Here is a 26,982-nt window from a genome sequence, read left to right on the forward strand (position 1 = left end):
ACTCAGCAACTTAGAAGGCACGGCATTAAAATGCGTGGTTGCAAAGAAAGAAGAAGAACGCGATACCGCGGACAAGATCTTCGAAATATTGCTGAATCGATTCGGGTCAGGCATGAAGGGTCACCAAGCGATGATGCGATTTGAAAAGAGAAGGCAAAGGGACGACGAGTCAATTGATCGGTTCCTAGATGAACTCGAGAGCTTGAGAAGAAGGAGTGACCCAGAGGAGTCGACAAACAGAAGAAACTTTAGCATTGCCTCGAAGTTCATTGATGGGGTAAAAAGTGATGACTTAAGAACAATGTTAGCAACATACTACACATTGTCGAAGGACAGCGCTCCAACCCCAGAAGAAATGAGACAGAAATCAAGGGAATACATGTTGATGAAGCCCAAGAAATACTCATATTCAGAAAACAGGAACACGCAAGGGGGGGGGGCCAACCCCAGAGGTCATCATGGTACAAACCTACAGATGATATGGACAAGCGCAGATCATGTGCGAATTGCGGGTCGGCGGATCATCATGTGGCTGACTGCACAACATACAAACAAGGCATGAAGAGCCTAGGATACGCACCGGATGAGGAGGACATGAGCCAGATGGAGGAACACGAGTACTACAATGGCTTAATCATCAAGATAGGCGCAAGATGCTTCTTCTGTAACCAGGAGGGGCACTTCAGAATGGATTGTCCCTTGTTCTGGGAAGCGGTCAAGGACCAGAATCACCCCAAACACAAGTTGGCATTAGCGGCGGTGCAGAATCAGCGGAACAGGCAGAACGAGTTTGAATCTAGGAACTTAGGAGCACCAAGCACGGAATTGCCAACGAAAACAGTGAAAGCTGTAACACATGTTAATGGTGCGATAGAATCTGCGGCCGGGAACTCTCTAGAGATAAATTATGAGAAAGCGGCGACGGAAGCAATTGCCAAAGTGAAACAGGATCTGGCTGCGAAAGAAATAGAGCAACGACTAAAGCTGGAGATCGAAAGACAGAATTTTAACGAAGCATTAACCGGATCGAGCCCAACACCAGAGGCTGTACCGGGCTCAACAAAGACCGGGAATTGTAACACTGTAAAAATGGTGACGGGAAAGCCATTCGGCATATCGAAAATCGGGGCAAGAATAATGTCGATAATCACAGTGGGCGGCCACGAGGTAACCAGAAACTTGAGCGAACCGAGCGACCAGACGATAATGCACATTGACGTGTACGCAGATTACTTGAGTGGTATAAGCCCACAAACGACTTCTAGAGCGCTGAGAGCACTACTCATGAGAGGGGGCAGCAAGTCGGTACGTGTTGACAACAGATATACTGAAGCTTATGGTCCACACGAGGTGATGCTAAATATAGATGGGATCAACATCTATACCAACACAATGATAACATGTGACGAAGACCTAATTGGGCAAATCTACTTAGGGGAAGAAGAGTTGAAAGTGAGATCGATTGGACACTGCGCCATGCTTGAAGAAGATGCAATGCACATCGGGACGGAGGCAGATGTGACAGGGCACGTGCTAGATATAAGTGCCAAAAAGACTCAGTTGCGTGGGTTACTTGAAACGGGAGCAGTCTTGAGCGTCATACCAATCGAAACTTGGGAAAAGATGGGCTTTGACAAAGGTGACTTGATAGACTCGAGAATACGGCTGTCAGCTGCAAACAAAGGGGCCCTTCGGGTGCTGGGCAGGACGCCGATAATAGCCCTCAATTTGGGGGAACGTAACCTGTGGATGAGCGTTATCGTGGTAGAAAACCTAGATGAATCTGACCAATTCATTTTGGGCAGAGACTTCATCAGGAATTTCGACGTAACGATTGATCTAAATAACGCATTGTTCAGGATACGGAACCCGGATAGGAGGTACGCAATCAAACCGGTAAATTTAATAATGGCAAATGAAAACAAAGCACCGGTATTCTTGAGTAGGAGGGTGAGACTAAAAGCTTATGAAGCGGCAATCGTAAGCTTGAGGATGAAAAATTACAATGAACTAAGTGACAACAAGCAAGTGTGTATAGTTCCGAATCCTAATAGTCAAAGTGCTGCTGTTTTAGGAAGATCATTCTCGATAACGAAGAGCGGCCTCTGCGTCAGTGTCTTGTTGAATACCCTTGATATACCGATTACGATACAGAGAGGGAGGAAACTGGGATATGCTTTACCGGTTAAAACTCGATATGAAACGATTGAGAACTCAAAACAAAATGAAGTTGTTGATTGTCCCAATCACAGGGACAAAATTTGTATCTTGAGACGATTGCAGAAAATAAAAGATTTTTCAGCTCTTATTAAATCACTTAAGTCAGAAACGGACGATGGGCTGTCGAGCTGTTCGAACTTTCCAGAGCGACCTACACTAGATGAAATGCAAACTGATAAACCGGTTCTGCCGGAGATTGAACATTTGAGGGGTAAACTGAAAGATGAACAGCTCGAAGCCATCAAGGACGTACCAGAGCGGAACGAGGAAGTTTTTTCGAGGCATAAGGCGGATATCGGGTGTTGTAATTTTGTTGAGCATGAAATAGAACTTGAGGAAAACGCGGTACCACACAGGGAGGGGGCGAGGCGCATGACCCCACACAAATCGGACGCGTGTAGAAAAGAAATCGAGACGTTACTAGAGTATGACATGATAGAACCATCCAAGTCACCGTGGGCGCGTGGAGTAGTGATGGCCAAAAAGAAAGGCGACCAGTTGAGGTTTTGTTGCGACTTTCGATACCTGAACTCCGTCACGGTGAAGGATGCCTATCCCATACCTAGAATTGATGAGAGCCTCTCGAAGTTAGGTGATGCAAAATTTTTTACGACTCTTGATTTAGGCTCGGCCTTTTGGCAGGTACCACTAAGGAAGCAGGACAGGGACAAGACAGGGTTTGCCTGCGAGTTGGGTCTGTTTCAATGGAAACGGATGCCGTTTGGGCTTTGCAATGCCACAGCCACGTTTCAGCGGTTGATGGCACACACGCTGATAGGCGTGACGAAGAAGTATGGCAATCTGGTAATGTGCTAAGTGGATGACGTGGTAATAGCGACGCCAACACTGGAGGACTACATTGAGAGACTTGACGAAGTGTTTGCATGCATGAAAAGGTCGGGGCTAAAGTGTAAACCATCGAAGTGCGAGATACTCAAGGACTCAATAAAATACTTGGGCAGGATGGTAGACAAGCACGGCATCAGACCTGATACGGACGCCGTGGAAGCAGTCCTAACCTGGAAATCACCGAAGACAGAGCACCAGTTGATGAGCTTCCTGGGTTTCGCTAACTATTATAGAGAGTTCATCAAAGGCTACGCGGACAAGGTATACCCGATGCAACAATTAATGAGACACAAGGGCAAGAAGTTCACGTGGAACAACGCAGCAGAAGAGTCATTCCAGAGAATAAAGAAAGAGCTATGTGAGGCACCAGTACAGAGAGGGATGTACGTGCTGGACACGGATGCGTCGGTAGTCGCGATTTCGGGGATTCTCCACCAAGAACAAGAATGGAATGGGAAGACAGTCTTGAGACCAATAGCGTACGGGAGCAAAGTCCTGAGTGACACGGAAATGAAGTACGGAGCACCGAAAGCAGAGATGTTTGCGGTGGTTACCTTTGTCGAGAAATACAGGGCATACCTGGGAAGTGAGCCATTCAAGTTGCGAGTAGATAACCGAGCACTGAGCTGGCTGAAAACGTACTCAATGGACCAAAGTTACATTGGGAGGTGGATAGTTCGCCTAGATGGATACAACACGATAATTGAGCATAGAACACGAGATAAACATCAGAATGCCGACAGCTTGAGTAAGAAGACGGAGTTCTATGAGAGACAAGAGCAAAGAGAGGCAGACAGACCTGAAATCAAAGATGGCTTTTCCTTCATGGACAAGGGAACGTACGACAGTCTTCCACTCACGAGATGGCTGGACAAGTCAGGCAAACCGATAGAAGATCATCCTGAATTACCTAAAGAACCTCCAGAGAAGACCATCATGAAGAAGAGCAAAAGGATTCCGATAGAGATAATACTCAAGTCGAAGATCGTGTAGGAGACGCTCAAGGCAAAAGGCTATGATCTTAACCAGGTAGAAGCAGGAACTGCACAGATAGATGATGACTTAATGAGGTTGCTCGAGAAACTATCAGATGATAAGCCCGTGACCCAAGAGAAGGGTCAAGAGGAGCCGGAAGTCACTATACTTCGGAGAAAAGAGACAGTGAACGATATTGACTCCTCAAGAGGAAGCGTCACTGACAGCAAAGATGTCGTGCGGTCACTAGTTGACAAAATCCCCGAAAACATTCTGGAGCAGACCAAGGTTAGGAAAAAGAAAGTGACGTTCAAAGAAAATACAGAACACCCGGGACTAGGTCAAGAGTCCGGGGAGTGTTCCAGGTTCGCGGAAGAAGAAACCGGAGAAGGAAAATTGTCCGGGGAGCTTGAAGGATGGGATGAAGACTCGGATGAGAGCAGCGAAAACCAAGACAGTCTGTGCATGATATTGGCGGAAGAGAAGACAAGGCACCACGACAGGGAGTTACAGACGGATCCATCTTCAGGAACATACAATATGGACATACAGGAGATGCGAGGTGGTGAGGAACTTGAGAAAATTGCGGTTGCAAGGAAGCCATTCAGGGAACTATCATGCAACTCAAACATCAGAACGAATCTGGTGCCAGAAGATGATATGAAAATCGTGAAAAGGATGATATGCGTGAAGCTGAGCGACGACATCCACAAACCTGGTGAGATGAATGGACAGATCATGGCGCTAAAGGAGCATGTCAAGGCGAGATACAGGCTGTCAGACCTAATAAGAGCCCAAAAGAATGACAAAATGACAAGTAACCTCTCCAAATGGATCCAGTCGGGGGTCAAGGAGAAGGGGGAACTCGAGGAAGACAGCTACAAGATCTTGAGCCAGTTCTACAAAGAAAAGAAAGACTTACTCCACCACACAGCTGATGGGGTGGTAGCATGCAGAAGGAAAGATGAGGAGAAGATATTACACAGACACAACCTCATCATACTACCGCAATTATATCAAACGGAGGTGCTTTTCAGATCGCACGACCAGATGGGACACCAGGGGATAGATAAAGTACAACAAAGGATACTTCACAGGTTTGATTGGCCAGGAATGAGAAAGGCTTGCGAGAGATGGGTGAATGCCTGCCTGGCATGCCTCCAGGTAAAAGACCCAAGGAAGATGAAGTTTCCCCTCAAGTCTGTCGAGAGCTCGGAGTTCAATGAAGTGCTGCAAATAGACCATCAAAAAATCTGCATGACGGAGTCGGGATATAACCAGATACTGGTTATAATAGATCAATTCACAAAGTTGGCGGAAGCGGTTCCGTGCCAGACAGCCTCGGCCGAGGAGACATGTGATCATCTGATAACGCATTGGATATCGCGGTATGGTTGTCCAATGACTTTCCAGTCAGATAACGGCAAAGCTTTTGTGGGGGACTTGACAAAAGAATTGATGAAGAGATCGCACATTGCTCAAGCACACTCGACAACCTACCATCCACAGACCAACGGGTTGGTAGAGAGACAGAACAGGACACTGGTCAACATGTTGAGGGTGTACTGCTCAAGATACATGACGGACTGGGATAAATACCTGCCACAGGTAGTAGGGGCCTACAACAGTACACAGCACTCAACGACGGGCATCAGTCCCTTCATGATGTTGACGGGCAGGGAGAGAGCAATGCCTCTGACATTCTTTTACCCGGAATACGAAGGGAAAAGGACGTCGCCTCAGGCATACGTGAAAGAAGCGATCAGGAGACAACAGGAGTTAAACGAGCTATGCAGGAGGAACACGGCGCAAGCGCAAATGAGGCAACGCAGAAAATATGACGAAAAAATATTACGAGCGAAGCCATATGAAGTGGGCCAATACGTGTGGGTCTTCCAAAATGTCATACCGCCCAAGGGAACAAAGAAACTACTCAAGAAGTGGAGGGGACCATTCATGATAACGGAAGTTCATCAACAAGGACGGTTCTATCGCTTGAGTACTGGGCGAGCGGCACATTATGAAAATCTGAAGCCTCACGTCCCGTCCCCAGAGGATTGGTGCATACCGAAGGACATGGAGGGTCTTGAGTATCTGGTGGTAGAGCCAGCGTGTGAAGTGAATGAAAAAGGCACCAGAGAGAAAAATGATGGTAATGAGAACTTGAGTTTGGACGACAATGAAAAGATAGGAGGGGAGTCTGATGCAGGATCATTTGTAGAAGAAGACTGGAACGACCCGGAGCAAGATGAGGTGCCGAAGTGGATGGAGCCAGATCGACCAATACCGCCGGAAACCAGGACTGGCAATCGTAAACGCACCGGCATGAGGTACAACAGGTACGGGGATGACTTCTTAATCGATAAGATACAGCCAGACGAATTGGGCGAGGAACTACTGAGTGCAGGCGAACTGGAAGCCGAAGAGGAATGGCAGGTCATTGACGATGGTGGACACTATCCGCAGGAAGACTACTCGACGCCAGAACTGGAGACGGGTCTCGAACAGAGTGAGATAGAGAGGAGGGAGAACACGAACTTGAGGATACTAGAGTGGATGCGCGACGTCAAAGACGAGAGCCGCGAAGGACAAAGCATTCAACAAGTCGATGTATCAGCGGCAAATTACATGAAGGCAGAGGACCCTCTTTTTGGATGGACGGCAACAGACAGGCCACTGGACATTCCTCAGGACAATTCAGACCCGACAACATCGACGGGGACGTCGATAAATATTTTTGTCCGGGGAGTGGGGGTAGGACTTACCCACACCAAAAATTTGATGATAAAGAAGCTCAAGGAAGTGAGAGAAACAAGCGAATTGGAACTGGAAGAAGAAGAGCCAGAGCCTAACATAGGTCGGAATTTCAAAACGAAATTTGAAATACCCACCGAGTACTCAGAAAACATCATGATAACGGATAGCGACTTCATCCTGTCAAACAGGACTAGTGCGATCTGCATCACGGCGGACATGAGTTTCAAATCAAGATTGGAAGCTGACTTCAAAAGAGAGTACCAGAACGTGGAGTTTCTGTTCAGACAGAGACCAGGACTGGGAGGGATGGCAGCGCTTCCACCATCAGTAGCACAAGTCCCGGGCAAATATCTGTGCTTCCTAGTGACGAGGGTCAATGACAGGAACACAATCAATCCCGAACACGTGATGTTGGCACTAACAAGACTACGAGACTTTATGATTGAAAGAGGAATAACGGAGGTCTCGATGCCGGTGTATGACCCAAACAGGGGCAAACTGAGCTCAAGGGAGTTGTACGCTATCCTACACGTAGTCTTCGCGGAAACTGAAGTAATGGTGTATCTGCACAAGAAATACTACTTGAGCATCGCCTGAATTGGGGACACGGGGGTCTCGAGTTGGGCGTGAGGGGGGAGTCTTGAGTTAGGTACTGGGGTGCGGCACAGGTAAAGGGATCTTAAGACGCGATTGGCATGATAATTGAATTTTAGAAGAATTAACGGTGCTGAAACATAAAATGAATCTGCATGCTTTTAAGGAAATTCCAATTGAATTGCTTTTAGTGAAATGAGAATGATAAAATTTTAACTATACTGGTAAAAAAGGGGGGTCTCTAGGTTAGGAACACGACATGTTAAGTTTTAATATGGTTTCTGTTTTCAGATCAAGTTTGAAAAACAAAGTTGAAAATCCAACTATACTCAAGCGAGAAACAGAAAGAGAAATCTTGATTGAACTCGCGATAATCGGCACCTACAGCAAGTATTTGCAAGGGAACATTTCTAGAGAATTCTTGAGTTGGGTAATACTTGAATCGGTTAGGTAATTCTTGAGCTGGTGAATACATACGTCGGGAAGGTAATTCTTGAGCTGGTTAATACATACCTGTATACATCCCGAAGTCACAAAGAATGGCAGACAGATTCTGGAAATCCATGCCCGCGGCGCTGAAGAAGCCTACTCTTGATGAGCTGTACAGACGCCTGAGGGACCTGGATTATACCCAGATAGACGAGAGAATGGCGGTAATGCTGAATGCCATCCTCCAGTTGGAGGACCAGGGTGAATGCAGGGAGTCTGCGACGGAGGCTGTCTTGATGATCGGCTACACCACCGAGGGAATATCAAACCAAGAACAGACCAGATGGTTGTCTTGGAATGTGGATGGAGGAGTGAGGGGCTTTGACTTGGCAAGGAATCCTGGCCTGAGTAACAACACTGAATATGGCGCAGGGGAATTCCCACTACCAGCTAGGCCAACAGCAAGACCTACAGGCCAGGGCTCGAATAAGGTGCCATCGATGACGCGAGCGCAACAGACGACCGAGGCGCATCCGGATCTTGGCGTTCTAAAGAAAGAGCTCGAGAAGATGCAGAAGGAAAGGAACAAGGCGAACCTTGATCGGGATCAGGCAAAGCTGGATCGGGAGAAGGTTCAGCTGGAAAGGGACCAGGCGGTCAACGAGCGAGATCAGACTCTGAGGTTGCTTGAGATGCTAAAGGTTGAACATCAGCAGGAGCTCAGGGTGCGGGAGAATGCCGGGAATTGTGAACAACTGAAGTCGGAGTTGGAGAGGATAGAACAACGACAACGCGAACTTGACGCACAAAAGGGAGCCAGGCCAAAGGAGCGAGTGGTTACCAGCTCGAGGCCAGAGTCACGCATGGAAGTGGATGAAGCCCCCAGGGCAAGAGGACGGTTCAACCTTGACCGCGAGGCCCGAGAACACATGAGTGAAGGGCTGGAAGTCTGGATACCTAACGAAGCAACGTCCTCCTTGCGTAGCCTAGAGACGCAACCCATACGCCCACTGATGGATGTGGTACTGCCGGGATATACCCCAACCTCGACCTCGAGTGACAGTCAGGTGAGCGGCGGCTCATCGCGTCTGAAGGAGCTGGGCGAGAAGTTGCGGCAGAAAAGTCGTGAAAGTTCGGCAAGACCGGAGCTTCCCCCAACTTGGAGGGAACAACCGGTCAGGAGCGTCGTGATCTCGAGTTATAAGAAAAACACAGAGAAGAGGTACCACAGGCACAATCGGCTGAATTGGAGTGCGGAACAGAAAGCCAGGAGGGACTGCTTTCATGATGCGGCCTGGGTGGAGTATCTTGCGCCACCCCGTGTGCCAGAAGGTGCGGTTCACCTAATCATAGGGGACAGCCTGGTGCGGGTGTTGACCCGGATTCAATCGCACTGGCAGACAGGAATCTTGAGTTTCGCTGGAGCTGCCACGCCACAGATGTTGGCAACGCTTGAGATGCTAGGGATGACTAAAGTGTACACGGTGACCCTGATGATCGGGACTAACGATGTATCAAGGGGAGAAGCGAGGAAAATAACGAGGCTGCACGACAAGAGGAGCTGCCTTCTTGAGGAGCTGAGGATCCAGATGGACCCCATCCTGTTGACGGTATGTACTGTCCCTTACAACATGATGTTCGATCAGCACGCCTTTGAGATGAACGAGAAGGTGCGGAACCTAAACAAGGTGATCCGAGAGATCCACCGGAAGAGTGTGCTCCCTGTCAGACTGTTGGACGTGGCGGACTGCATGGAGCAAAAGGGATTCCCTGAGGACACCTCCAATGATGGAATCCGTTTCGATAGACCAAGGGGAGCAGAGTGGCTGAATGACGTCTTCCAAGAACACATAAACACGCTAGAGGCGGATCTGCTAGAGACAGCCCAATTCACATTAGGGCCACCTCCGAACCCATCATTCCTTGCCTCAAGGGCCTTGTCTGGTCGCTTGGGACCGAGAGTTGACACTAGAGACAGCTCGAGGAGCAACCAGGCCAGATTGCAGAGTGCCACGCCAATGGAGTCTGAGGAGGTGACGACATCAACACCTCCAGGCTCGGCGATATCCTCAGTGGTAGTGGCAGAGAGCAAGCGGGAAAAGAGGTCCATGGAGACCGCTCGCTTGAGATATCCTGAGAAGGTGAAAGGACTGGACCTAGAGGGTTTGGAATGCAGGCGAGAATTGGCGGAGACTCTGGGTATTGAACGAGTGTCGCACGAAGACTTGAACAGACATCATTGCGTGGACTGGTTGAAGCTCATGAGGCGCACTTCTCGAGAACAAAATTGATGGAGACCGCGGATCTGACCGGAATTCCCACAAAAGCGATCATGGGACCCATTAACTACAGACCTCTCAAGCTGCTGGGGAGTCCTGGACTCATAGCAGAACCTCCCAAACACCGAACGAGCATCGCCAGGATCAGGTTGGCGACCCCGGCACAGTTGAAGGTGGTAGACAAGCTGCTCAATCCGGGGGGAAGGAAATTGCCAGATGCCGCTTATGAAGGCTTGAAATTGGCGGAAGATCCCAGGTACGGGAAGCCCTGTGGGAGCACCCAGCTGGCCAAAACCTTGGCAGTTTATGATAGAGCAGATCCAGCTGCTGCGAGAGTAGTCATTGTGGCGGGATCAGACTTCGAAGGGACGTCTCCTAAGTTGTTCTGGCCGGAGACTCTGATATACTCTTTGCCAGGAGCTGAATTAAACCAGATGTTAACTCTGGTGGTGGCACTAAAGTCGGAGATGCCCTGTGAGCCTGAGCTGCTATTGTTTGCAGGAATGAATGATCACCTGCACGCGATGGGACTTCTTGAGCAGCTGAAGGGCAATGAAATTCCGACTTCGAGGAAGATATGGGAAGCCATTCAGGCGTTGTTTGCAGCGATGAATGAAGTGCAAGAGAATGTTGTCTCGAGATTTGGATCCAAGACGAAGGTGGTGTTCACCACATCCCCTGGATACGCGAATATGCCACCCGCCCTACAATTCGTGTACGCGGTCTTGATCCTAATAGCAGAGGGGAACGAATGGCGGATTCTAATGGCAGCCCCCAATCGGGAATTGGAGCCATCGAACCTGAGGCTTCGCAATTCAGAATTGGCAGCGGCATGGGCGGACATATCTCATGCACTGAGGGGCTTTTATGGACCAGCCGACATCCTGATCGTATTAGACGAGGTGCTCTTGCTAGAGATATCGAACTTTGCCAGGCAACTTAAGTTCAGCCCAGTCATCGGGGACAATCACCCGGCGACAAGCCAATTGACGACCAGCTTGTGGTTTCGGAGCATGGAGGTGAAGATCACGAATTCCACCAGCAAGTCTAGAGGTCCGAGTAACGAGAGAAAAAATGTGGCCGAGACGGAGAAGCAATTAGAGTCGATGAAATATCGCTTGACGCAAGAGAATGGCTGGTGGCCATTTTTGACACCAAGGCTGAAGAACGCCACGAATAAGACGAGGGAGGAAGCACCACCCCTCGTGAAACAAGTCTGGAGTTTTCTGGAGAAACAACTGGAGCTGGCCGAAGTAAGAGACATGACGGTGGCTAGATTTGTCTCGGCCGCCAATGAAGTGACGATTGGAGGGTTCTGGAGAGAACACGCCAAGGGTGAGCTGAGGACTAGAAGGGATCATGAGATTCTCAAGTTCTTGAGTCCTTGCTGGGAGAATGAATTCATGGCAGGAATGTTCGGCACCACGGCGACTATCTTTGGAGCCTTCGTGCAGGAGATACTGGGCATGCCCATCAGCCTGCTCTTGGCTTTGTATCTGGTCTACCCCAGATACTTGTTCAACATGGGCCCAGCGTACATGTTTAGTCGAGGAGTAGAGACACTTCGAGTTGACGGGTATCTGGCACTATTACTCTTGACCCATGGGGAATTGGTGTCGTTTCATCGATTGATGGAATATGGAGAGCCTCTGTCTATGGGGAAAGTCCACTCGAGCATCGAAACCTACTCCTACAAGTGTGCCGCAGGGTTGAAGACGTTGTTAGTGTAATACCTCATGATGCAGAATCGGCACATGACGGGTGAAAATAACAATCCAACCTCGAGAGAAGAATGGAGGAAGATGAATGGAGGGATGCCTCTGTTGACGGACCTATGCCTGGCAATGAGGTCGGACCCGATGGGGATAATCCGGGGTCTAGAGGAGGTGGTGACCTGCATTTATGGTCCAGCAGTGACGTACGCATTCCCAGATCCCCTGGTAACAACGTATCGTCACTCTGTGACGCACTTGAGTCTTATCAGCATACTGGATGGGACGGCGCTCAATTGGTGTCAGCAGGAGGTGCTTAGAGCGCAAATGAGCAACACGGTACTCTTTGGAAAAGTGAAAGATGCCGAGCTGATAGTGTACAACTTCAGGGGGCAGATGCAATGTAGAATGGGAGGCAAGCGAGAGGGCCCCATCGAGACGTTTCCCAAGTTTTGGAACTTGAACCCATTGACGGCAGACGGACGAGAGATCTTGAGGATTCTTGCTTGGAAGGAATGTTTTGCACTGGTCAAGAGGGAGCTGGAGGCCATAATGGAGAAAGAAATCCTGCCAGCCGCCATGCCTGAGTTCCCGATAGTCAGGAGGATGACCTTGGGAATGAACAGTCCCTTGGTAGTTCCCTCCATAATGGCGAGGATGACGACGGAGGAAATGCAGAAGTATTTCACTGATGGCTGGGACCCCCTGTTCATCGGCTACACGGTGGCGGTCTACTTCCATACTAGCGAGGCGAAGATAAATTCGTGGACGACGCAAGCGAAAAAGATGAGAGGTTCGCAGCCCCCCGGATATGAGGTGCGAAAGGTCTTGAGAGCTCTTGAGCAGGAGGGACTAGAGAACATGCTACCAATATGGGACGATGGCAGGATGATCATGATGGAGGGGCACGTCGCATTGGTGGACGACATGAAATTTGCAACAAGAAAGTACAGGGCACCCTATGGCTTGGAACAGGTGGAAATGAGACAGGAGGGAAAAGAACTAGATGCAGCAGGTCAGCTGCACGTAGCCTTGACGGAATACAAGAAATTGGACCCTGCGACACCATCACCACTGTCAGTGGACACGCCTGGAGACAAGAGGAGTGGACCCGTGGAGGACCGGTTCAAAAGAATTCTCGAGAGAAGGAGAAATGAGTCAGAAGAAGAGAGTATGGATGAAACTCTCAGTGAAGCCGGTGAGGACATGGAAGTGGGGAATACGCCTGAACCAGGACCATCAGGGGAGGAGCTCACCACTCAAGAGCTGTTGAAAGACTTGAGCGAGGAGAATTGGACAGATACAGCCACTCCACCTCTGACTCCGTCCCCCCGGAAGAATCTGGAATTGCCATTGGCAAGCGAGACCTCCAATATGGGGATGATTCTCTTGAGCTCGGAGGAAAGGGAAAAGAACACTTTCGAAGGGAACAGGGACATGTTCCTGGGGTCTCTGAAGGACGATGCTTGGCAGGAGTTCTTAAAAGAATTCAATCAAGAAGTGGGCAGCGAGACGACGCTGGACAAATTCAAGAAGGAACTGTGGGACACAGTCGTAAGGTTTGGAGAACCGCTTCTGATAGGAACGGGCCTGGATGAAAAGGCGAGAAAAAAGAGCTGCTGAACAAGGTGGTAGAGCTGAGGAATTCACGATCGAAGACTAGAGAAGAAAAATGTGAGGACAGCTCTACTCTGAAACAAAAAACTGTAGATAAAATAGTTGATGATATAAAAAGGGATAAGGTTGGGACTAGTAATATGATTAAAAGTACTAATATCCTTAAGGCTCGAGCAGGGGGGAGGCAAGAGTTGGATGGATTGGAGGTAGACAGAGAGGTCGAATCAGTGATGATAGCCACAACACCCTCAAGCAGAGATGTGAAGACTCGCAAGAGGAAGAGAGAAGTGGAGGGATTGGGTAGTCCTTCAGTGGATGCTGTTTCGGAAGGAAACTTGAGAGAGACGGCGCCCATGGTTTTGGCTCGATGCAAGACGGCGGCATACAAGAGCAGCTCGGAGCTCAGAAGACCACTCGAAGTAGAGAGGGAAATAGAGGCTTCCACCAGTTCGACATCGGAGGAAGACTTCAAGCCTCAGAAGATAAACGTGAAGAGAGGTTCAACGAACGGACAGACATGGGAAGTGGATGTCGGCAAAGAATGGATCTCGAAGGCACACCAGGCCACGGGCAAGCAAGTGACGAGTGATCCACTGGAGAGGAACAAGACGAGAAACACCTCCCGGACGTGGTGGGTGGCCCTCGAGACATTGAAGGAAATGGAGGACTGCTTGAAGAAGTTGGACAGTGGAGTAGCTCGCAAGCGACGCAATTGGGCCACCCAGCAAAAGGCCGAGGTTAACAAGATAGAAATGGCGAATCAGCTGAAGAGGTCCTGGCAGAACTTGTTGAAGGATCATTTTGAAGAGGCAATGAGGACACCCTCATCAGCACCGCCATTGATGGCGAATCCCTTCGTTAGAACTGCAGGACAATTAATGTTCACCTGGAATCTGGTGGGAATAGAGTTGGAGACATTGACCTCGTATGACAGGCTGAAGTTGGGAAGCAAGAAGCTAGATGTGTATCAAGCACTGATGCAACACGTGGCCAGGGACAATTCAGGCTTGAGCCTGACTAGGAGAAAGGATGCCACATGTTTCGTGGGATGGAAAATGTCAATGATGTCTGATAGCATCATCTTGGCATGCCACCAGAGAGCAAGCGGAAGTAAAACCATGGAAAAAAGAGTCTCAACGATCATCTTGAACGTGTATCAAAGTACAGGAATAGAAAAGGAAGATGGTTCCAGACTATCCCTAGAGAACCAAAGAAAGCTAGACGAGGTACGGAGGTTTTATAATAAGAAGTTCGAAGAAGAGCATGATGTTCACCGTAACCTGGCCTCGTCAGAGCAGTACTCGAGACTCAGCGAGAAGGGGGAATACCAATACGTGTCGGGAGTGATGGGAATAGCCTACAACCCCTTCTTAGACTCAGAAACTGGAGGCGCTCACAGGAACCACGAGGTAGCGGAGCTACTGAAGTTTTGGACAGAAAGAATAGTGGAAATAGACGCGGTGGAGAAAGAGGGGCCGAGCCTGGGCCTGATTCTTGAGAAAACACCAGAGGTGGTGAGCATACCGCGCTCGAACAAGAGAATTGAAGTGAACATGGGTGATGGAAATGGCTTGTTAATCACGAACTTGGGAGTGGTATGGAAGCTACTAAGACCCTCCTGGTGCCCACATCCCCACGCGAGTCTGATCGAGGAAACCACCGAGCGAGTGAGGTTAGCACCAACGGAAGATGAAGATTTGGCAAAGTTGAGGGTGTTGCACAAGCTAATCTCACCTCAGATGCAGGAGTCAGGCGAAAAAACGAACAAGCTCGGGTCAGTAAAGAAGATGGAGCCGGATAGCTGTCTGGATTCGACGTGTGGGAACGGAGAGCACACCTGCGATGGACGGTCATCTGTCAGGATACTGTCCTTTCAAAAAGAAGACCTGGTCACTTGGTTTGAAGACATCACGGAAAGGGAGAAAAGTGAAGTGCAAATAAGTGCGGAGTGTTACGCGAGAACTAAGGTGAATATAGCGACAGCTCTCGCATTCTTCTCGAGAATGTGTAGTCTGCAGTCACTGGAGAGGCTAGAGTCTGAACGCCATTTAGTGACGGCGTTGAGCGTAGAATCATGGCCTGGGGTGTTGCAGGTGACTCAAAAACACATCCGGAGGTGGAAGGTTGGTCTCGAGGCGGAAATGGGGTTTCCCATGAGCGAAGCTTATGGCCTGCCATTGAACGCAAAATCCCTGATAGGGTCAATGATGGCCAATTTGTGCGGAAGCCACTATCCACTGCACATGGCGATGGTGGAAGCATCCAGCCAGAGAATACTGGTAGACAAGGCCTTCTAGGTGCCCAAGTGCGTGAGGTTGGCTCGGGTATCGCATCACTCGCATAAGTTGTTGAGGAAAATCAGAGGGACAGTGTCGAGAGAGTTGAGAGATGACTTGAGTGAAGTCTGGGGAGAAGAACTTTTGAAGTTGGAAAGTGAGAACACGAGCGATCACGACAGACAAAACGTGATCGGAAAACCTGTGGGGGGTGCTCCAAACATGGAAGAGAATGACACCATGCATGAGAAAATGATGGAGCTTGAGCCTCTCTTGGAAGCCTCGGGGGAGCGTAACCTCAGGAGCATTGAGATCACCCACGGAGAATGCCCATGCCACTGTTTGGCACAAACGGTGTGGTATCCAGATCACAAGAACCTTTGCCTGGTGTGGGATATGGAAGAAGTTCGGTCGATCGGATTACCGGATCACCGGCAGAAGGTGACGCTCTTAGTAGTGAGTACGATGCTGGCTCTGAGATGGATAGAAGAGAATATATCGAAGTATTGTTAAGCGACGAAGCCAACGGCTGAGTCAATACATGCGATAGACTACAGCAGGAGACTCGAGTTGTTTGAGACTGCGTGCAAAGTATTCGCTATACCAACGGAGGTCAGGCACGTATGGAGCCGCTTGAGGTACTTTCCATGGTTTCGAGCGACACTGACGTCTTGGTTGTACATGACAACGAAAGATCACATGAGAAAGTATCAAAAGGAGTATCGACAGTTCCAGGCCGAGATCGTGCCGGAAGCTTTCAAGAGACCCCTGTTAACCCATCGAAATGCGTTCACGACAGGATGGAAGAGAGTGGGTAAAATGTCTGGAGACAACACCAAAGCGAGGGAATCAATACTAGAGGAAGACTTGGCGAAGAACGTGAGCTTGAGCCTGCACAACTCCTTTTGTTTGAACCGGGAATCTAGAGTGAAGGCGCTACCCAACCAGGCAAAGAGGTTGCAGGAGCAAAGAGAATGGATGCGATCCTATGAACAGCTGAAGGCTTGGGAGGAGATCGTGATTAGCTCCGATGATGAAGAAGAACTGTTGAGACAGTTTGCCGTATCTAGTACTTCAGGGTGCGGCACCTCCAAGGCGAAGAGTGCGAGATGAGTGGATGGTTCGAATGGATCTTGAGTCTTGAGAGGGAAGAGGGGCTTGAGTGTGGATCCGGGTGAAACCTGGGTTCACGAAAAAGAAATTTTAACGAATCAGATATTGCTATTAATATACTATATTTACTATATAAATCAAAATGCTGCATGACAATTTCCTGATTGAATGGGACAAAAGAAATTTTAAATAATTGGCTTGAAAAGCGAGAATTCAAGGGTGCAGGTGTGTGCAGATTTTGATTGCTGTTTAGCGATAAGGTGAAAATTTTACATGGCCGTGAATTTTGGGGTGTAGATAAGCTTAAGTCTGCTGCAAATTTCTGTAAATGACCACTGGCACTGTATCTTGAGTGACACTCGGGTTTCTGGGGATTCACTGACAGAAACAGCACGCGATGAGGACATCGATCTTGAGTCCGGGGAGTATGTGCCAGTCGGTCATATTTGGAAGTTTGACCTTGAGAGAAGCAAAAAACACTTGATTTTGGAGTGAAATTTAATTTTTCAAAAATTCGAATGGAGCCTGTCATGCACGATTTTCTCGCGATAACTGAAAACAGAAAAAGAGAAGTCAGAACAATCGAGTGAAAATCGCGGGAAAGTTGCAAGATAAATCAGTAGGAAATTTCTATTCGCAATTTCCGAGACAATAATAATCTAGAGTAGAGCTGTCCTATTTGAAATAGAAGACAGAGTGTTCCTGAGAACTGGACAAGTATCCAACTGGTCAACTATTCGAACTGGACCAGAGTGAACCTTCGGTGGAAAGGTGGACAGCTTGAGTGTCCCAATGGTTCACATAAAACTACATTCTAGAGTACAAACTTGTTCCTGTTGTTGAAACTGACAAACATTAAACTCATTTAGTTACATTGTTTAATTCTTGAGTTGCTTACCGACTTAATTACTCCCAATTCTTGAGCGTGCTACAATGTGAGATCCAATTTAAACTTCTAGAGTGTGTTTTATAATTGTTATGTTGAGGTAAGGCGAGTTTTAGGTTGATCCATCTGAAATGGATCAAAGTTCCACTGTCTAATAAACAGTAACTTAACGGATTGTTCCGACCCGGTTTTTAACGGCGTTCATGTATTTTGGGTATCTAGAGACCTAAGTATGGGGACGTTATTATTTCTAGAGTGGGGGGGGATATTTTGGTAGTAGCCTTTAAGCGGTAACGGGTCGTAGTCTCATGTCACAAGCGAACCGAATTGGCTCCGACTGATTTGAGGTGGAAAAACACAAGAGACAGTGTCCCTGACTCTTGAGCCAATGGTTATAGGGCCTATTTTTCTTAAGCCTCATGTGTGACTGCAGTAGACGAATGTTACAGTATTTTTGTGTCCCTCAAGGTCAAACTTCCAGATATGACCGACTGGCACGTAGTAGTAGTAGTAGTAAGAGTAGTAGTAGTAGTAGTAGTAGTAGATACATTCTGGTCGAATGTCACGAAAAAATGATTTGGATGATTGAGGTCTACGTTTCGTCATTGTTTTTGGTTTCTCTTTTTGGTTGTTTCAGATGAACAAATAACATTTTCTGGACAATGACATACGATTGGGTTGTAGTATTTCATTTTTCCATGGCTTGGTTCTCGTGCTGTTTTGTTCTTATTTTAACTTGTGAGCGGTGGAACTGTGTTTTTTGGTTTCGTGGGAAATTGGCTTCTATTCAGTTATCCTGAGCATTCTCAAAAAATGCGATGCAGCTCTATGCATCTGCTAAAGACCATGTATGTGTAGTGGCATTTTTTAGAACTCCGTTTCTCGTCTGATGGTGGTCTGGGTTAAAAAATAATAATTCTGAAAATTTCAGATGTAATGTTCTTTATCGTGATCAATTGAATTTTCCAACATAACTTTATGGCAAATATAGAATACGAAACCAATTTGAAGCCACTTTCAAACAACTTTGAGGTACGTATCATTAAAATAACAGTTACTCAGATTCTTAAGCAGTTTTATGCGATTCAATTTTTCAGGCTTAAAACAGGCCGATGGTAAAGATTCTGAGTTTGAAACATTTTCTATGCTCTCTGATATTTGATACCAGCGACAGGACATTAGGACGACAAGACTTTGAGACGAAAAATAAAAGTTTTTACATGTAAAATGAGTAGTTTGAGTTAAAGTGGTTTATATTTCTCAGAAATACAATGTGGAGAATTGCGTGTCGCGTTGTCTTAAAGTCTTATCAAAAACGGTTGTCGTCCTATTTGCCGGTCACCAATGAGATGTTTATTCAAACGACTAGTCTATGTTATTAGAATTCATTTTTTGGCTCATTGATTTTTCGGCGGATTACTCATTACGCTTGCGTTTAGCAAGCGTTATCAAACCGGAATATAGATTTTTTCGGATTAAGAACTTGTTTAACAACTTGTTTTCGGATAAATCACGTGTATGTTGGTTCTCAATGAATTCAACTTCATGCGTGTCCGACACTTAACCCGGAGGTGAAAAATACTCCATGGACGGCAAAGGTCGTGGGCTCAAATCTGACCAGGAACTTTTTTCAAACTGGATTTATTCCTTTCCAAAAAAAGGCCTAGTCACCATATCGTAGAGTTGATTTTTATACTCAATTTTCTTTGTAGTTGCTCAGTGTTTTAAATTACTCCTGCATTTTTTAAATTTTACTAGCCTTGACTTCACCTCTGTCAACATTGCTATCGAGATAAAAACAAATCTTGAAATAGCGAGCAAGTCAAGTGCATTTTTTACATAGGCATAATAGTGGACACTCATGAGAATAGGCCGGTCACCGTGTAACGCATTTTTTTGAACCATAATTCATTTATTTTTAGAAAAAGGAGACGAGCAAACCAGTTCCTAACCATAAAGGAGCACCTACAGATGATGTTTTTGAGAACCAGAGAGATTCTCTGGTTCAGACTTTTCAAGGGTGGTCCGATCACCAGCAAGTTGACTTCGTTCAAACACTACTGCAATGCATGAATCAAATCCAACATGGCCAAATAGACCAGCACCTTCAGCCTTTATTACAACGGGATTTTATTTCCGCCTTGCCAGGTAATATTTCAACTAGAAAATTGATATGCTTTATTGTTCCGATCACTGAAAATGAGAAGGAACTTTGTCTTCGGGCTTAGCTAAGTTTTTGAAGTTGCTATTGTTATGCACTTACAGCAAGTTGAAGAGTTCATTAGTCAATTATTTTTCGATTTTTGATTTCATTCATCTTTCCAAGAAATCTTTTCGAATTTGCTATAACTAACGAACATAATTTGAACATAAAAATTGTCTATTGTTTTTAGGAGCTTATTCTGCTACTCACACAGCACCCGGCTAGCTATCCTTGATCATTTTGCTTTTCGAGTACACATTTTTCATTAAAAAATTGCTTGTTGACAGCAAGAGGTTTGCACCAAATTGCAGAAAACATATTGGCATATCTTGACTCTCATTCCCTGGCCAAAGCGGAAGTCGTCTGCCGGGAATGGCAGCGGGTGATAGCAGACGGGATGCTATGGCGGAAGCTAATCGAGCGCAATGTGCGCATGCACCCCCTATGGAGAGGACTAGCGAACAGGAGGAGATGGGTGACGGCACTGTTCAAGCACTCTCCAGACAGTGGCCGGACTCACCATCATTACAGAATACTCTATCCTACTATCATCAGAGATATCAGAGTAAGATCATTCATTATTTGTCCTTGCAAATGAAGGGATGACATGTACTTAACCTGAAAGGGAGAAACTCAGATATAAAAAATGCACAAAATTTATTTATTTATTTGAAGTTTGTAACCCAAACATGGGTAGATTCTCATTAGACATGTTGTCTCTTATCTATCCTCTTCATTTTGTGTATGTGTTCATTTTGATTGATGCTACAAATTGAAATATATTCACATTTATGGATTAAAAAAATGCTCATGAACGTTTTTTGTTTTGTATGCAGAACATAGAGGAGAACTGGAAGTATGGCTACTACAAGTCAAAGAAGATCTCGTGTCGCAGTGAACAGAGCAAAGGCGTGTACTGTCTGCAGTACGATGACGAGAAGATAGTGAGTGGGCTGAGGGATAACACTATCAAGGTGTGGCAGAGGGCAAACCTCGAGTGCACCAGGGTGCTACAAGGACACACGGGGTCAGTAGTACTTGTCATTGTTTTTGTTCTAACCCCCAAGAGGGTTGATGCCTCTCTAGTTTCTTCTCTGTCTTCATAGGAAAATTGAAAGCACAACCCGTGCCAGGCCAAATTGTACCAATTCGTAATCAGTGAGAACCCAACCTCCGCGCATTTTGAAAAAGCACACATTATATACATGACAGGCTTTTTTAACGTTTCGCTGTTTTTTGTCTTGTTTGATCTTTCAACCACATTACTTTCTGAACGTATAGATTTCGAAATGGTATATTGTCTGCTAGGCAAACAATCTAAATAGGGTCATAACAAAAGTCTTGTAGCCCTTTAGTTCTTCACAGCTAGACCCTTCGCTTCTGAACATGTAACATTGCAGGTCGGTGCTGTGCTTGCAATATGACGACCAGGTGATTATAACCGGCTCTTCTGACTCGACTGTGCGTGTGTGGGACGTACACAGTGGCGAGCTGGTCAACACCCTTATACACCACTGCGAGGCAGTGCTCCACCTCCGCTTCGACGACGGAATGATGGTCACATGCTCAAAGGTCAGTCACGAGGTTGAAAAAAAAACAGCTGAAGTATAAGCCAGCCGAAAATGAGCTGAGTATATAAATCAGCCGAAAGTAACGTCAATTATGAAGAAGTTTGCATGAATTTCGATTCTAATTCACAACTGTTTCATCAGTTTTTTGTAAGAGGTTCACATTTTCGGCTGGCTCATAACAAAGCAGTGTCCGTTCAAAATTACCCGGCAAATGATTGTGATGGTTCGAGTTGGAAAACCGCCTAGTCAATCAACTAAACTGCTCTTCACATAATAGAAAACAATATAATTACACTTGCGAAGCAAAGTGTTATTGTACTAAATTTCATTTTTCAACCTAAGTCGTAAATATCGTTGCGATTTTTGTTACCACTAAGTCGCAATTTTTGTTGCGACTTAAAGCAACAGTATTTGCTGCACCGAATTGGCCATATAAAATGATTGGCAATAAGTTGCAAGCTTACAGCTTATTGATAACATGTGCTTAGACATTCGGATAGGTATAATTTTATACAGTCGATGCATTTTTAATTCATCGAGTGAACCGAAAAACGAAGAAAGCTATTTGTTGGAAACAACATAAGAATAATAAAATCTCCATTTTGAAAGTTTTCTAAGTCAATTTATCTCGCAATTTTTTTGAAACGCTTAATAACACTCGCGAAGCAAAGTGATATAGTATGAACTTTCTTTTTTTTCCAATCTAAGTCGCAAATATTGTTGCGACTTAAAGAAATATTTTTTGCTGCATCAAATTGGCATGACAACCTATTTGTTGCACCTTTGCAGCTTATTGATAACATGTGCTTTGACATTCGAATAGTTATGAGTTTACACAGTTGATGCATTTTAATTCAAGTGAGCCGAAAAAAGCTATTTGGTTCAAACATCTTAACAATAATAAAATCTTTATCCTAGAAATTTTTTTTGAAACGCTTAATAACACTCGCGAAGCAAAGTGATATAGTATGAACTTTCTTTTTTTTCCAATCTAAGTCGCAAATATTGTTGCGACTTAAAGAAATATTTTTTGCTGCATCAAATTGGCATGACAACCTATTTGTTGCACCTTTGCAGCTTATTGATAACATGTGCTTTGACATTCGAATAGTTATGAGTTTACACAGTTGATGCATTTTAATTCAAGTGAGCCGAAAAAAGCTATTTGGTTCAAACATCTTAACAATAATAAAATCTTTATCCTAGAAATTTTCTAACTCAATTTATCGCAATTTTTTGAAAAGCAAAATTAAACGCGCAAAGCAAAGTGTTATAGTACGAACTTTCTTTTTTTTCCTATCTAAGTCGCAATTATTGTTCCGATTTGAAGCAACACTATTTGCTGCATCGAATTGGCATGACAGCTTACTTGTTGCACTTTTACAGCTTTTTGATGACTTGTGCTTGTGAACCGAAGGGAGATTTTTTTCAATCAACATAATTATAATAAAATCTCGATTTCAAAATTTTTCTAACTCAACATATTTTGCATTTTTTATGAGTTGCATAATTACACTTGCGAAGAAAAGTAATAGTATGAATTTTCTTTTTTTCGACTTGAGTCACAAATGCTGTTGCGACTTTTCTTGCGGCAAATATTTGCTGCATCGAATTGACATGACAGCTTATTTGTTGCACCTGTACAGCTTTTTGATAACATGTGCTTTGAGATTCAAATTGTTCTAAGTTTACACAGATGATGCAGTTTCAACTCATCAATTGAACCGAAGAAAGGTATTTGTTGCTCGATTTCAAAAATGTTCTACCTCAATATATCTTGCAGTTTTTTGAAGTGCGTATTAACACTAAAAGCAACAATTTTGCTGTATGGAACTGGCTTGACAGCTTATTACATGTGCTTTGACATTCGAATATTTATAACTTTTCACAGTTGATACATTTTAATTCATCAATTGAACCGAAGACAAACTATTTGTTTCAATCAACATAATAATAAAATCAGAAATTTTCTAATTCAATGCATCTCGCAATTTTTCATGTCTTATTTATGAGGCTTATTTCTACTTTTTTTAATGTCGTTTGATAGAGCTGCTTTTTGGTCATGTGCTAGCAACTGTTTGCGAAGCGCAGGTTCGCCTCTGTTGATAATCTGTGCTTTGAGATTCGAATATTCATAGACTTACACAGTTGTTGCATTTGTTTTTCATAAAGTGAACCGAAGAAAATTATTGGTTTCAAACAACATAACAATCATACAATCTCGATTTCAGAAGTTTTCTAACCCAATATTACTCGCAATTTTTTGAAATGCATAATTACACTTGCGAAGCAAGTGTTATAAAACGAACTTCCTTTTTTTCAATCTAAGTCGCAAATCTGGTTTGGAAATTTGTTGCGACGCAGAGGAATTTAGTGTTGAACTAAAAGCCACATCAATTGCAAAAAGATGTTTTAAAGATGAATTAGCAAAAAGATGTTTTGATATTTTGTTGCACCTTTGGTATGTTAATTCACATTTCCAGCTTTTTACACTTGCGAAGCAAAGCGTTATCGTACGAACTTCATTTTTCTCAACGTAGGTCGAAAATAATATTGCGACTAAGTAGCAAATATTGTTGCGACTAAAAGCAACATTTTTTGCTGCATCGAATTGGCATGACAGCTTATTTGTTACAACATCACAGCTTATTGATAACATGTGCTTTGACGTTCGAATAGTTTTATGTTTACACAGTTGATGCATTTTAATTCATCAAGTGAACCGAAGACAACTATTTGTTACAAACAACGTAACGATAATAAAATCTGGATTTCAGAAATTTTCTAACTCGTTACTTTTTTTAAAATGCATAATTTTTACATGTTTTTTTTGCGTTTTATTGCATGCAAATTTGTATCTTCATGCTACTTTTACTTGGGAATTTTAAGCATCCGTGGCTGAATGGTTAGGTCGCAGATATTTGCTAATTCGCGTTTTTGCTAAACCTTGGGTTTTTGCAATTTTGAGGCTTACATCTACTTTTTCTTATGTCAATTGATAGAGCTGTTTTTGGTCGTGTTCTAGCAACTGTTTACGAAACGCAGGTTCGCCTCTGTTGATATCATGTGCTTTGACGTTCGAATATTTATAAGCTTATACTGTTGATACATTTTTAACTCATCAAGTGAACCGAAGAAAACCATTTGTTTTAAACAACATAACAAAAGTACAATCTCGGTTTCAGAAGTTTTCTAATCCAAAGTTTCTCGCAATTTTTTGAAAAGCCGAATTTTTCATAATGTGGCTTTTTTTGCGATTTGTTGGAATTGTATCTTTTTGTATTTGATGCTCTTTTTGTTGCATCGAATTGGCAATTTATTAGCCTATGTAGCTTCGTTACTGGTGGCTAGTTTTTGGGAATTTAAGCATCCATGGCTGAATGGTTAGTGCGTGAGACTCAAATTTGCTAGGTCGCAGATATTTGCTAATTCGAACTTCTGCTAAGCCCTGGGTTTTTGCAGTTTTGAGGCTTACTTCTACTTTTTTTATGTCACTTGAAAGAGCTGCTTTTAAGTCGTGTTCTAGCAACTGTTTGCGAAGCGCAGTCTCGCCTCTGTTGATAACCTGTGCTTTGAGATTCGAATATTCATAAGCTTACACAGTTGATGCTTTTTTATTTCATCAAGGGAACCGAAGAAAAATTATTTGTTTGAAACAACATAGCAATCATACAATCTCGATTTCAGAAGTTTTCTAACCCAATATTTCTCGCAATTATTTGAAATGCATGATTACACTTGCCAAGCAAAGTGTTATAAAACGAATTTCCTTTTTTTCAATCTAAGTCGCAAATATGGTTTGGAAATTTGTTGCGACGCAGAGGAATTTAGTACTGAACTAAAAGCCATATCATTTGCAAAAAGATGTTTTAAAGATGAATTAGCAAAAAGATGTTTTGATATTTTGTTGCACCTTTGGTATGTTAATTCACATTTCCAGCTTTTTACACTTGCGAAGCAAAGTGTTATCGTACGAACTTCCTTTTTCTCAACTTAGGTGGAAAATAATATTGCGACTAAGTAGCAAATACTGTTGCGACTAAAAGCAACATTTTTTGCTGCATCGAATTGGCATGACAGCTTATTTGTTACAACATCACAGCTTATTGATAACATGTGCTTTGACGTTCGAATAGTTTTATGTTTACACAGTTGATGCATTTTAATTCATCAAGTGAACCGAAGACAACTATTTGTTACAAACAACGTAACAATTATAAAATCTGGATTTCAGAAATTTTCTAATTCGTTACATTTTTTAAAATGCATAATTTTTTTCTGTTTTTTTTGTGGTTTATTGCATGCAAAATTGTATCTTCATGCTACTTTTACTTGGGAATTTTAAGCATCCGTGGCTGAATGGTTAGGTCGCAGATATTTGATAATTCACGTTTTTGCTAAGCCTTGAGTTTTTGCAATTTTGAGGCTTACATCTACTTTTTCTTATGTCACTTGATAGAGCTGTTTTTGGTCGTGTTCTAGCAACTGTTTGCGAAGCGCAGTCTCGCCTCTGTTGATAACCTGTGCTTTGAGATTCGAATATTCATAAGCTTACACAGTTGATGCTTTTTTATTTTATCAAGGGAACCGAAGAAAAGTTATTTGTTTGAAACAATATAGCAATCATACAATCTCGATTTCAGAAGTTTTCTAACCCAATATTACTCGCAATTTTTTGAAATGCATAATTACACTTGCGAAGCAAAGTGTTATACAACGAACTTCCTTTTCTCAACTATTTTGCAATTTTTGTTTCGAAATTTGTTACGACGCAGAGGAATTAATGTTGAACTAAAAGCCACATTATTTGCTGCTTCGAATTAGCAAAAAGATGTTTTGCTATTTTGTTGCACCTTTGATCTGTTGTTTCACCTTTCCAGCTTCTTACACTTGCGAAGCAAAGTGTTATCGTACGAACTTCCTTTTTTTTCAACGTAAGTCGCAAATAATATTGCGACTTAGTAGCAAATTTTGTTGCGACTAGAAGCAACATTTTTTGCTGCATCGAATTGGCATGACAGCTTATTTGTTACACCTTCACAGCTTATTGATAACATGTGCTTTGACGTTCGAATAGTTATATGTTTACACAGTTGTTGCATTTTATTTCATCAAGTGAACCGAAGACGACTATTTGTTACAAACTACATAACAATCATAAAATCTGGATTTCAGAATTTTTCTAACTCGTTACATTTTTTAAAATGCATAATAATTACATAATGTTTTTTGTTTTTTGCGTTTTATTGCATGCAAAATTGTATATTTTTATTTGATGCTACTTCTGCTGCATCGAATTGGTATTTTATTAGCCTATGTAGCTTCGTTACTGGTGGCTAGTTTTTGGGAATTTTAAGCATCCGTGGCTGAATGGTTAGGTCGCAGAAATTTGCTAATTCGAGTTTTTGCTAAGCCTTGAGTCTTTGCAGTTTTGAGGCTTACGTCTCTTTTTTGTTATGTCACGCGATTGAGCTGTTTTTGGTCGTGTTCTAGAAACTGTT

The 26,982-nt window shown here is 44.2% G+C and overlaps 1 protein-coding gene across 1 annotated transcript in view; it reads left to right on the top strand.

The window, feature by feature from the left end:
• Positions 1–2,304: 2,304 nt before the first annotated feature.
• LOC134839090 (beta-TrCP-like) overlaps positions 2,305–26,982 on the top strand; it is a 79,010-nt gene continuing 54,332 nt past the window's right edge. The window contains exons 1-6 of the mRNA XM_063854516.1: positions 2,305–2,314; positions 18,637–18,739; positions 19,630–19,855; positions 20,198–20,475; positions 20,747–20,937; positions 21,311–21,482. Of these exons, the coding sequence (XP_063710586.1) occupies positions 18,686–18,739; positions 19,630–19,855; positions 20,198–20,475; positions 20,747–20,937; positions 21,311–21,482 (921 nt within the window). The 5' untranslated portion in view covers positions 2,305–2,314; positions 18,637–18,685. The remainder of the gene's footprint in view (positions 2,315–18,636; positions 18,740–19,629; positions 19,856–20,197; positions 20,476–20,746; positions 20,938–21,310; positions 21,483–26,982) is intronic.

Source organism: Symsagittifera roscoffensis, chromosome 2, assembly GCF_963678635.1.
Source record: "Symsagittifera roscoffensis chromosome 2, txSymRosc1.1, whole genome shotgun sequence".
NCBI classification, from domain to species: domain Eukaryota; kingdom Metazoa; phylum Xenacoelomorpha; order Acoela; family Convolutidae; genus Symsagittifera; species Symsagittifera roscoffensis.